The 13,285-nt window shown below is 38.7% G+C and overlaps 1 protein-coding gene across 1 annotated transcript in view; it reads left to right on the forward strand.

The window, feature by feature from the left end:
- The window catches only part of LOXHD1 (lipoxygenase homology PLAT domains 1), a 293,979-nt gene that overhangs the window by 112,549 nt on the left and 168,145 nt on the right, over positions 1 to 13,285 (forward strand). Inside the window, exons 7-8 of the mRNA XM_044681634.1 lie at positions 1,802 to 1,925; positions 4,213 to 4,268. Coding sequence (XP_044537569.1) covers positions 1,802 to 1,925; positions 4,213 to 4,268 — 180 coding nt within the window. The remainder of the gene's footprint in view (positions 1 to 1,801; positions 1,926 to 4,212; positions 4,269 to 13,285) is intronic.

Consider the following 13,285-nt stretch of genomic DNA (forward strand, 5'->3'; position numbering starts at 1 on the left):
ATATATATATATCAAGCTTGATGAATTGCCCTTCTCTACTCTAGGGATATTTCTGGCTAATGAAGTGGAACTGATCTAGAAACAGAGCAGCCTCTTCCCTGGGCCGTGCTGGAGACACATTCACAAATGTTACCAGAGAACTCATTTTTTTTCAGTGTTCCTTTTCTGTCACCCAATGCTTCAGTCATTGCCACATAACCTAAAAAGGCTGTATTATAATGAATCTATTGTATCTCATCTTACATTAATTACATTTCAGAGTTAGCATCTTCCTCATGAAAAAAGGAGAAGTTTCTTTAGTACCTTCACAGATCAGTTCTCAGTAGTATAGCTTGTTTCTAGGAAGATTTTCATAGATGGCCAAATCTTATCTATTTAGGTGAACCCTTGTCATCTTTAATTTCAGAAGGTGATATGTTTTGATTTTGTCTCTAAATTCTGGGGGTCAGTCCATTTTGAGTTTGCAGCTACCTATGTTTTGTCCAAATTCCTACCTTCTATCTGTTTTAGTTACCTACCAAACTGGACTATTTTATGCCCGTCTCCCATACCCCAAAATTCCCTGAACTCAGCTAGCTACACTCAGTTGGTGGAACTGTTCATTGTGCAGGCTTTGTCCTCATCTTTTCATTTCCTGTTGAATTTCTATCCCTCCTTTATTACCTAGTCATTTTCATTTGTGACTAACTCTTTGTGACTCTTTTTGCAGTTTTCTTAATAAAAATACTGGAGTAGCAGGCCATTTCCTTCTCCAGTTCATTTTACAGATGAGGAAACTAAGGCAAAGGGCCTTAAGTGAATTGCCTAGGATCACACAGCTAATAAGTGTCAGAGGCCAGATTTGAGTTCAAATTTTCCTGACTCCACGCCCAGCACTCTATCCACTGTGCCACTAGCCGTCCATTCCTCCTTTATCATCCAATGCAAATGCTATCCCTTCTAGGAAGTTCTCCTTGATTTTAAGCAAAAATATGATACAATAGATGGGGTTACTGGATTTGAAGTCAGAGACCTGAGAGACCCTGGGCAAGTCATTTAACCACTGCTCAGTTTTTCTACCTGTAAAATGAAGTGAATAGACTAGTTGATCTTGAAGGTCTCTTCCAAATCTGTGATTCTTGAAGATGATGACTTTCCTTCCATTTCATATAGCACTTTGTTTTGTAAGTCTCGAATGTGCTTAACATGTAATATTGTAAATTATAGTTATCTTTTAGATAGCTTCTTGTCCCTCTACTAGACTGTAAGGTAGGGGCTGTGTCTTATCTAATTTTTTTTAATCTTTCCCAGCTCCTAATAGCAATGTTCAATATACCAGAAATATTGAGTATTTGTCAACTGGCTAAAGAATTAAATAAAAAGTGAGTTAAGCAATATACATGGTAGAATTCTGAAATCTCAGTTCCTCTTTCCTAAACTAAATTTTCATGGGAAATGTCAGACCAAATTCCTCACACATTTACTTCTTGATTATGGAGAGGAGCAGTGGTTTAGAGATGAGAAACAACAGATAATTAAAAATCATTCACATTTGGCTTTGCAATGCATAACAGGTGATTTATTTTTTAGTAATAGAATTACCTTTATAATTATGTTTTGCTTAGGTTAACAATAAAATGAGTTTGTGTTTCCAGAGCATAGAGCAGAAAGAGGCAGGTCAAATGCATCAAGGGGGAAACCTGACTGGAAGTCTTAAATATTCACCACAGATAATCCAAAAATGCAGTCATTTGAAAAGTGGATAATTAGGAATTGACCTCATTCTCTCCTTCCTTTCATTCCTCCCCACCCCATCCTCCAGATTGTCATAGAAGACATTGGGAACAAAAGAAAATATGATTTCCCTCTTGACCGATGGCTGGCCCGAAATGAGGAGGATGGCAAAATCCAACGGGAAATTCTGGTGGGCGGTGCTATAACCTCAGGTAAAGATTGGGGAAAGTGGGTCACTATTAGGTGGAACCAGAATTTTTGTTCCATAGCCACCATCCTATAATAATCAACAAACAGGTGCAATACTTATATATAAAAGCTTGCTCAAAGACAAAGCATTTTATCAGACTATGCCAAGTATTTGAATAGCCTTATCCTTTCATTGAAGCCCATGCAAAAATAGAACTTATCAGGATGCCCATCTCCTGTAATGGCACTAAGACTGTAGGAAGTTATTCAAAGATTAGCAAGGGGCCCCAAACTGTCCAAATATCCTTTTGTTTCTTTATTAATCAATTATTTCTTAAATAATCATGGGGGTATTATTTATGACACTAACAGTCTTTTCCCTCTTGCTACCTCTTTACTTTGTTACTTCTTCCCCAAGTGGTCAGGAGGAATATAAAAGAGGGGAATGAACCCAGCTCTATGGGTCCAGAGATTTGGATTCTAGTCCTGGCTTTATCATTTACTTATTATGTGACATTGGACCAGATGCTTTGCTTACTTTTTCATCCATAAGAAAAGGAAGTTAATCCCTGTTCTACTTATCTCCCAGGGCTATTGGAAAGAAGGATTTGGAGTTTAAACAGACCTGAAAGTCGTGTAGTCCAACTTCTTCAGTTTACAGATGAGGATACCAAGGGCAGATAGATGAATGACTTGCCCAGGGTCCCATAGGTGATCAATGGCAGACTCAAAACTTGATCTCATGTCTTATGAGTCCTACATCAACATTCTTCCCACTATGCCATGTAAAGTAAATACATACAATTTGAATAGTTCAAGTTACTGAAAAAGACAAGGTCATATTCTTTCCACAATTGAGCTAGAGCTGAAGAGTGATCATTTGACTTACTTTAGTAGGTTCATGAGTTAGAGCCAGCTTAATGACTATAGACCCACTGTCTATGGATCTACCTTGATTGTGGCTCATTGAAAGTTGGTGTCACTCCTACGTCTAGGAACTCCTTTGAAAACTTGGTTGGCCTGAGGGCTTCCTGTTTGATGACAGGAAGGAGGAGAATGTGAGAGTCACACTGGAGGACGTGAGGGAAGTATTCAATCTAGGCATGGAGAACAATGGCACCTAAAATGAGGGATGGAGTGTCAGGTGTGAGGGACAGTAAGAAAGTCAATCTGGCTAGATTGTAGAATGCATGGAGAGAATTAATGTGTAATAAGTCCAGTTGGGGAGGATGGAATCAGGTTGTAAAGAGAAGGAAAAAGGATGATTGAGAAAGAAAAGGAAGAGGTGAAGGAATTTTCTCCTTCCTTATTTCTACCTTCTGACCTCCCTGAATTCCTTCATGTCACAACCTAAAATCCTACCTTCTACAGGAAACCTTTCCCAACACCTCTTAATTTGAGTGCCTTTCCTCTGTTAATTATCCCCTATTTTTCCTCTCTTAGTTTATTTATTTTTATTTGCTTGTTGTCTTCTCCATTAGAGAGCAAGGATTTTCTTTTTGTATACCCATTGCTTAGCACAGTGGCTGGCATATGTTGTTGTTCAGTTATGTCTGACTCTTTGTGACCCCATTTGGAATTTTCTTGGCAAAGATACTGGACTGGTTTGCCATTTCCTTCTCCAGGTTATTTTACAGAGGAAGAACTGAGGCAAACAGAGGTTAAGTGATTTGCCCAAGGTCACACAGCTAATAAGCACCTGAGGCTGTATTTAAACTCAGAAAGACTCCAAGCCCAGAACTCTGTCCCTTGCACTACTTATGTCCTTAATATTGACCGAATGAATAACAATACCTGCAGCTAAAACAAGATATAGAAATTCTTAAGAGGTGTTCTGCCCTTCCCCCTTCCTTTTGAAGCATAGAAGTGGACATTGTCCATCCCTGCCTTAGTGACATTTTGTTCTTGCCTGCCCTGCCCCTGTTATTACCTCAGTTCTCCAAGAAGGGACGGGATAGTGTAGGATAGAGAATATCAAGAGGTCAGATATTTCTTGTGGAATATGTATGATGACTGGCTGAGGTCTGCTAAGGAACAAAGTCTCAAGAATACTTTTCTAAACTTTCAAGAAACTTCCAATACTCTTGCAAGAACATAGGACTCTAGAGCTTGAAGTCACCTTAAAGACCATCAAGTCAACCCCCTCCTCCTCTTTTTGCAAATAATGAAACTGAGTCCTAGACGTAGTAGATAGTCCAAGATCACGTAAGTAACAGTTCAGGTTTAAATCAAGCTCTTTTGACAATATCTAATGCTCCGTAGTTCATTCATTTAACAAACATTTATCAGCTGTTTGCTATGTTTTTCTAGGATTTGGAGAAGATAAGGAAATCATTAAGACAGGTTCCTGCTTTCCAAAGTGGAGGGTGCCTTAGCCTCTAGGTGGGGAGGGGCAGATTTGGCATGAGAGAAAGTTGAATAAAAAGTTTCTGTGTGGCCTCTTTGCTTTCTGTGTCTCTTTCCGACCTAGCTCAATCTCTCCCTGATTTCCCAGGATCTCACTGTCCTTGTGCCTGTCCTCTGCTTATCCCAAACTTGAAGCTGCAACATTCCACTCAGACCTTCCCTACCTCTCATAGCTCCAAAATCGCCTCTCTCCTGCCAATCAAAATGTGTATTCCCTTAAGGAAAGCAATTCGATTAAATTGCATTGCAGGTTTTGCATTCTGCGGATTTGGCTTGCAGCCTACTCAGCCTGGTTCCTTTTCTTTCTCCCCCAGCAGGGTCTGGACATTGAAAAACACTAATAGCCAGGCTTTACCTTTTCCATTTATCTCATCAAAGGAAGGTCTCACTTGGCCCCTTAGTCTCTTAATTAGAATATAAGTACCAGGTCCCCAGGGAAGTTACCAATTTCCTTTCCCTTCCTGAGGATTAAAGGGGGGGCTCCCATAACCTGAGTGATCTGCCCACCCTTAGGTTCTAGTAACTGGGAGACAGTGGACACTGTGATTCTGGGATCAACTCAGCTTAAATCAACTCATTTTCTTCCAACTATGTCATTTATTCTATGGTCCACCAGGCAGCATCGCCTATCCTTCCTGTATACCAATGAATGCTATGATCTGGTAGAAATGATAGTATTCCCTTTGAGTTCCTCAGTGTTTTGGACCTTTGAAATTTCCATACTTCTATGCTATAGGACTACCTGATTTTAGCAGAAACTAAAGTCACATTGAAGAATTATTTGTTGGTTGTTACTGATACCTGACCCAGTAGTCTTTCTGGAAACCAGAATTGTATTATCCTTAGTCAATTCAGCAAACACTTAAGTGCCTAGCACTGTATAGAAAGCACTGGGGGTTTTACAAAGTCTAGGTAAGACACCCCTTTTACACTCATGGAGTTTACAGGTCAGAAGAAGGGCATGATGCATATATGGATAGCTGTAATATAAATAATGCATCACAAGTATATTATAAAGGTGCAAAGTCATAGGGGGGATCATTACTGAGTGGTAGCTTCCTGGAAGAGGCTGCACTTGAGCTAGACTTTAAGGATGGGTAGGAATTAAGTAGGGCAAGGAAGAGGGAACAGCATAAGCAAAGGCAAAGAGATGAGAAAATAGCATCATATTTAAAGGATGGATAGAGTTCACTTTGATTAGAACATAGGACATGAAGTAGCAGGGAACAAAAGTAGAAAGGTGAGTATACAGTGTTCATACCTTTATTATTGAATCCTTGGTAAAGGAATCTGAAATTGATGTGATAGGTAATATGGAACTATTAAAATTTTGAGCAGGGTTGATTGTGATATAATTAAATCAATAAATAAAGGAAGTTAGACTAGGAGTGGTGTGAGGAATAGATTTGATAGCAAAGAGTTAAATTGGGAGAACCTGTCAGAAAACTGCTCTAAAAATTGAGAGAGGTGGTGATAAGATATGTCAGTAGTGTAGTAGCAATGGGAATAAAAAGGAGAGAATAGATATGAACTATATTGTGAAGACAAAATTTTGATAGGCTTTAGTAACTGTATTTGAGAGTTGAAGGAGAAAGAAGAATCAAAAAGAACACTAATATTTTGAGAATGGGGAAATGACATTGCCATTGACAGAAAAAGTAAAGTCAAAAAAGAAGAAACAAGCTTGGGGAAAAAATAAACTCAGTCTTCACTTGAAGAGTCTGAGGTGCCAGTGATATATTTAGGTATCTTTTAGATAGTTGGAAGTGTGGGACTTGGGATCAGCAGAAAAAGCTGGATCAATTAGATATAAAGATCTGGGCATCAGCTGTGGAGGTGATAGTCAAAACCAAGGTGGTGAACCAAATTGCCAAGAGATAGATTGTAGAGAAAGATGAGCTAAGAGTCAAGAGACAAAGTCCTAAGGGAACCTACCTTGAGGGATTATGAAGAGAATTAGAAGGTAGTTAAAGAGACCGAGAAAGGCATTAAAATGAAATATTTGTAAAGTGTTTTACAGACCTTAAAAACATCATATAAATGCTAGTGGTTATTATTATTATGATTATTTTTATTAACTATTTAAAGGAGTAAGGAGAAAGCCAGAAAAGGGTGATGCCTTTGAAACCAAGAGGGGAGAGGCTCTACAGAAGGAGCATGTATTTTAATATCATATGATGCTGCAGATGAAGAGAGATTGAGAACCAACAAAAAAAAAAAGCCATTGGATTTGGTGATTAAAAAGTTACTAGTGATCTTTGAGAGCAGTTTTACCAGCAATAGGGTTGGAAGCCAGACTACGAGGGTGCATCTTAGAAAAAAGAAGCCTCAGAGAATGAGGATCCCAATACTTTCCTCAAGTATTTGGAGGATGGTCATTAGGAGGAGGGATTAAACTTCTATTCCTTTGCCTCTAGAAGGCAGAAGTAAGGGCTAAGGTATAGAAGATAGAACAAAGAGACAGATTTAAGCATGAAAGAAGGAAAAAGCTCCTAACAAATTTGTTGTTGTTGAGTCATTTCAGTGGTGTCTAGCTCTTCATGGCTACCATTTGGGTTTTTCTTGTCAAAGATACTGGAGTGGTCTGTCATTTCCTTCTCCAGCTTATTTTCCAGATGAGGAAACTGAGGCACACAAGATGAAGTGACAAAGCTAGTGTCTGAGGTTAGATTTGAGGCCTGGTGCTCTATGCAGTATACCATCTAGTCACACTTAGAGCTATCCAAAAGAGGAAGGACTATCTCAGGGAGTAGTAAGTTCCCCTCACTGGATGTCTTTAAGGGAAGATAAGTGAATGACCACTTTATAGGGACTATTAGAGGAAATTCCTGCTCAAAGGTGAGTTGAACTAACTGGTCTTTGAAGTCCCTTCCAACTCAGAAATTCTATGAGCCTGGGTTAGGGCGAGAGTGAATGATGAGTAAGTAGAAGCATCAGCTATAGACACATTTTTCAAGAAGTTTGGAAATGAAGAGGATGAAAAAGGTGAGTAGAAAGTGGAGTCACAGATGGAACAGTAACTAAATAGAATAGAAAATATAAGGGAAGGCTTTTTCCCCTTTATTTTTGGGGTGATCTTTAGGATTTGCCAGATGAGAAGTGGTGAAGAAGGTGGGATTAAAGGTATATTAGAGGGGGAATAATTCCTGGAACAAGACACTAGAGGAGGTGGAAAGGACTGAGATCAAAGGTATAGTTTAAACTAGTCGTCATTATTAGAGGCACTCTGACCAGAGTAAGTAGAATAGAATAAATGATGTTGAGAAGTTCTGAGGAAGAAATGAAGAGTGAAGAGGTGCCTCAATCTTCTTAGTGAATACAGAAGGCTATCCTCTGCAGCAAGTATGGGGGTTGGATGCCATTTGGGGGCATGAGGAAAGAAGAAAAATTTGTAATAGTAGCTGTGGAAGATAAGAAACTGTGATATTTAGAAAGATGGTCAAATAACAATAAGGCCACATGTGAAATTGTGCTCTAAATTTGTGTTGGGTGAAACCAGTTTGATTTTATGACTTTAAGTTTAAATAGTATAACTGCCCACATGGGATTGGGGGGGGCAGTATAACTCCATTCTTACGTACTATGGAAAGCATTTGTATACAGTTTCCATACGATAACTCGAGCGGATCCTATCCTACACAGAAACTGTCTTGGGGATGTTTGGAAGATCATGATATCAGTTAACCCAGTTTTAGGGATTCTTCCATAGGGAGACTATTTTTCTGTCTTGAAACAAATAAAAGAAAATCTTGAACAGAAGTATGTTAAACCCTTAATTTTTGGGATCCAAATATGTCAAAATTAGGTAAAAATATTTCAAAAATCCAAAATATATGAAAAATATCCTTTACTCAGTCGTTGCTTCAACCCAAGTTATGACATTCAATGAATTTGGGGAATTATTGAAGGCATACTTTTTACCAGTGTTATCTCTCAGGCATTATACAAAGATTTTAGACTACACATGGAACGAACAGGCTGGAAATGGCATGGATGCTTTTATTGTAAACCTATACCATTTGCTTCAATAGTGCAAATATTTTTGGTATGATGTATTGCAGCCCCATCTTGTATGTAGAGTTCATGAGATAGTCTTCCAATAGAGACTCTTGATTGAGCCAAACTTGACATTTTATAATAAAAAAAGCTTCCACTAAAGTCTTATTTTGATCCTTCCTTGTGGCTTGGAGGTGATTCTTATTTCTTTTTTTTTTTAAACCCTTACCTTCCATCTTAGAATCAATACTGTGTATTAGTTCCAAGGCAAAAGAGTGGTAAAGGCTAGGCAATGGCGGTTAAGTGATTTGCCAGGGACACACAGCTAGGAAGTGTCTGAGGTCAGATTTGAACCCAGGACCTCCCATCTCTAGGCCTGGATTCTGATTTCTTGAAGGCTATATTATTAAAATACAAACCTTATGGTCTATGATCCAAGGACCAGCTTAACCAAGTATGGAGAAGATTGATGACCATGCAATTAATTTTTGATCATATTACCTAATGAAGATCTTTTATCACTCAATCAATACTTATTTAGCACCTACTAAGTATCAGGCACCAGGCTAAACCTTAGGGATAAAAATGCAAAAAAGGAATATATTCCTTGCCCTCAAGGACTTTATAATCTAATGAGGGAAGACAACATACAAGAGAAACCTTAAAAGTGGGTTTGGGGTTTTTGAGGAGGAATGGTTAAGAAGTGAAAAATGTAAGGAAAGAGCCAGAAGGGAAATGAGGAGATGGATGTCCTGGAACCTCTCCTTAAATGGAGGTTTTGAAATTCATAATTTCCTCCTTCAATCAGACAGTATTGATGAAATATAATAGGGGAAAATCTAACAAAATAAGCAAAAAATACAAAAAAACATAGATAATAATACATTTAAAAACTAAGTCAACATACATCCCACAGGGAGCTTTGTGGTGCTACACCCTCCTCTTTTTTCTATTTGAGTTAGACATTATTGATATAGACCAATGGTTCCCAAACTTTTTTGGCCTACCGCCCCCTTTCCAGAAAAAATATTACTTAGCCCCCTGGAAATTAATTTTTTTTAATTTTAATAGCAATTAATAGGAAAGATAAATGTACCTGTGGCCATCACCGCTCTCCTGGATCGCTGCAGCACCCACCAGGGGGTGGTGGCACCCACTTTGGGAATCACTGACACAGAGCATGGAACCTAGTTGGGGAAGTCTATTGCCTAAAATCCACCAGAAGGGACTGTTATAAGCAATTCTTATCCCTGGTATCAGGTGATTTTTCTTATTTCTTTCATATTTGTATCCTCTTCAGTCAACAGAAATATACCTCAGAATACCGCAGTATTTGCAGTCATATTTACAGAAGCCTATAAAATGGAAATAGTCCCCCAGTTGCACTGTAATGAGAATTAGTAAAGATAGCTTCTGTGGTCTCTTTTCCCCTGCAATATTGTCTCATGTCAAGGCTGTGCAATCCTCTGTGCATGCTTCAAGATCACAATGATTGCCCAGTTAATGCTGCCATAATCTGTGCTGTGAAATGTTCCATACGCCCTGTTCTGAGAGCAGCTTTTACTTATCCCTTCTAAGGGGGGGCACAGAAGCCTCTCATGAATGAGCTAGTATATAAATCTAGGAACTAGTAGCCTAGGCTTCATTGCCATTCCAACAGCCTGGCTACATGGTTTGTCAGCACATTTTCTTGGGACTTACAAGGAGGAGTCAGAATCCTTACATCTGGATTTGGCCTTTGCACCAATCTGTTTCAAAGCAAGAAATAAATTTCTGTGCTGATGGGGGGAAAATGAAGACAATTGTGAACATCTAATGATCAAGAGGGCCTTCAACAACCAGTTACATTTTTAAGGGGGTGCTACATCATTTGTGAGCCAGAATGGAAGCCTATGTGCCATTTTATATACATTTTAAGTTCACTGGGAATAAAAAGCATCCATTCGATCTAGGGCCTAAAGTCAGTCAGTGGTATGCTCTTTTTTTGTGAGAGGAAGAAGGTCTTTACAAAACTTGACCTTTTCTAAAAATGATCAGTGAATGATCATGGATGATGCTATTGCTGATGCCCAAACAATCAATCAATCTTCATCGAGAGGGCATTCTTTGTTCAGCATCTTCCATTTGGAATTTCCATTGTTCTATTTTTCCAATAGATCCTGCTTCCTTGGATTCTAGAGATAATGCCATATTTTAATAATATCTGGAAAATCATTGGGAAGTTCTCTCCGGTTTCAATGCATCAGGTGTCCATAAGAAAAAGAAAGAGAGACATATAATATTGGGATTTCTCATGTGATGTTCTTAGGCTTCCATGGCATTGAGACTGCTGTTATGGACTTTTCTTGCTATCCTTATGGCGCTTATAGTCTGTGAAATCCTGCCTCCAACAACAAAGAAAGGACTTGCAGATGCTGCTTCAGGACTTGGAAAGTTCTATAATGCTCTCCTTTTACAAAATGTGGCCTTTCTTAAGGCACCTCATTACTTAAAAAACAAAACAAAACAAAAAAAAAACAACCTTTACCTTCTGTCTTAGAATAAATACTAAGTATCAGTTTCAAGGCAAAAGAGCTGTAAGAGCTAGGCAATTGGGGTTAAGGGTTAAAGTGACCTGCCCAGAGTGACCCAAGAAGTGTCCAAGGTCAAATTTGAACCCAGGTCCCCCAGACTCCAAGCCTGAGCTCTTTATCTCCTGAACCACTTAGCTGTTCCTTAAGGCTCCCCATTACTTTTTGGGAAAGGATGCTCATTAGGTATGGAAAACTTTTTCAAAAAGTTTAGAAGTGAAAATGATGAAAATGATGAAAGAAAAAGTTTGGAAGTGAAAATGATGAAAGGAAATAGCCAAGTAGGCTAGAGTTTTAACAGGAAAAGGGGGAATACAGCTGGAACAGGGTAAGAGACAAGGAAGACTTTTTGAGGATTAGGAAGACCTCTCCAGCAGATGGTCACACCATAGTATGCTATTTATAGTTATACATAAATTATTGTTTATTTATGTATTTGTGTATATAATATGTATTTATGTATATAAATACATTACTATATATTTATAGTTATTGACCGCTGAAATTTTACAAAGACATCATGATGAATACAACTGTTCTTTACTTGCCTGTGATTGACTTTATGGTGCAGGAGATATGCTCGGCTACCAATGCCAGATTGCCTTGAGCTGCTGACCACTCATTTCTCAGGGACAGTGTTGTCTCCTGACATCAAGCACAGAGGAAATGGAAAGAGGAGTGAAATGGAAAATTAGAGGCTCCAAATCACAACTCTTCCACTTAGCACTTGGAGTAACCTTGGGCAAATCATTTAACCTCTTTGGGTCTCAGTTTCTTCATCTGCAAAAAAAAAATCTCTAAAAGGGAGTTGGACTAGACAACCTCTAGAGTAGGAGTTCTTAACCTTTTTGTGTGTCATGGATCCTTTTGGTAGGTCGGTGAAGCATAGGGACCCCCCTCTCACAATGTTGTTTTGAAATTCATAAAATAAAACACACAGGATTACAAAGGAAACATATTAACATGGCTATCAAAATATATTTTTTTAAAAAACCGAGTTCACAGATCCTAGATTAAGGACTCTTATTTGTAAGCTCTGATCCAATAACTTACACACAGTAGGTGCTTTATAAATGTTTGCTGATTTGAACTGAATAGAATTGAGTCTACAGAAAAAAAATGACACCTAAATCAAGAAAGAAGCCCTTCATAACAGCAAAATAACCAAGAAGTTCCCTCAGCTGTCTTTATGACTTTGGAGATTTTGTTTTTACAATGGAAACAGATCACAAACCTTCTGTGGGCACTTTTATGAGCCTTTGCCCATATTTCCAAACCCATTGCTACATTTACAATCCTGAGGTCTCTTGCTCAGGATTTATGCCTGAGAAGTTATAGTGGAAAGAATGCTGAACTTTGAATCTGGGTTCGAATCTCATGCTTTCCATTTAGTAGCTTTGGGACTTATAGCAAAACAATTAACCTCCTTGAGCCTCAGTTTCTTCAGCTCTAAAATGAGGAGAGTAAGCTTTGCCCTACCTCCCTCACAGGATTATTATGCGCTTCCAATGAGATAATGTAGGTAAAAGGCTTTCTAAACCTTGGAGTGCTGAGGGAATGCCAACTATTATTCCATGCCTGCCAACATGCCTTGGAGAGCAATATGGAATGCTAATACCCTGAGCCATCTGTCAATACAGATCTCAGATTATATTGTGCCACCTCCACTGGGAGCCTTGATGTGAGAACTCCCTGATCTGCTTCTTTAGACTGATCAGATTGTGTGATTCAATGCACAATTTGCAGATTGATGAAGAAGGGGTGGCCAGCTGAGAAACTGCCTTGGGAATTCAAACCATTCCAAGATATTAACGGGAGTTATCTGACCATAAAAGATGTCTTTTGTGGAGGCAATCACATTGTTATGGGAATCACTGTGGTTCACTACAAAGAATCCTGGTGCTGGAGTCAGAGGACCTCAGTTCCAATCCTGCCTGAACCTCTTATAACTTGTGTAATTAGGGCAAATCAATGAACCTCTCTGAACCTCAGTTTCCTCATCTATAAAATAGGCAGATTAGACTAGGTGACCCCTTTCAGCTCTGAATCTGTGCTTGAATAAATCCCATGATCTTGGTCACACTGCAGAAAAACATTTTGTGGCCATGAATGTGACATTGTATTGACTGTAGCATAGGGATGAAGTCCACATTGTCTGGGCCATCCAAAATGACCAGCCAAAGCCACTCACTTTTCCATGCTACAGGGATCAGTTCATTTTCATCTGTGTAGGTAAAGAGGGAGAAGGAAACCAGTACACAATAGCCAGACTTTATTTCCCAAGAGTTGTTTTTTTTTTAAGGATTGCCTTCTTTCTATTTCTTTCTTTCTTTCTTTCTTTCTTTCTTTCTTTCTTTCTTTCTTTCTTTCTTTCTTTCTTTCTTTCTTTCTTTCTTTCTTTCTTTCTTTCT

This window comes from Gracilinanus agilis, chromosome 1, assembly GCF_016433145.1.
Source record: "Gracilinanus agilis isolate LMUSP501 chromosome 1, AgileGrace, whole genome shotgun sequence".
NCBI classification, from domain to species: Eukaryota; Metazoa; Chordata; class Mammalia; order Didelphimorphia; family Didelphidae; genus Gracilinanus; species Gracilinanus agilis.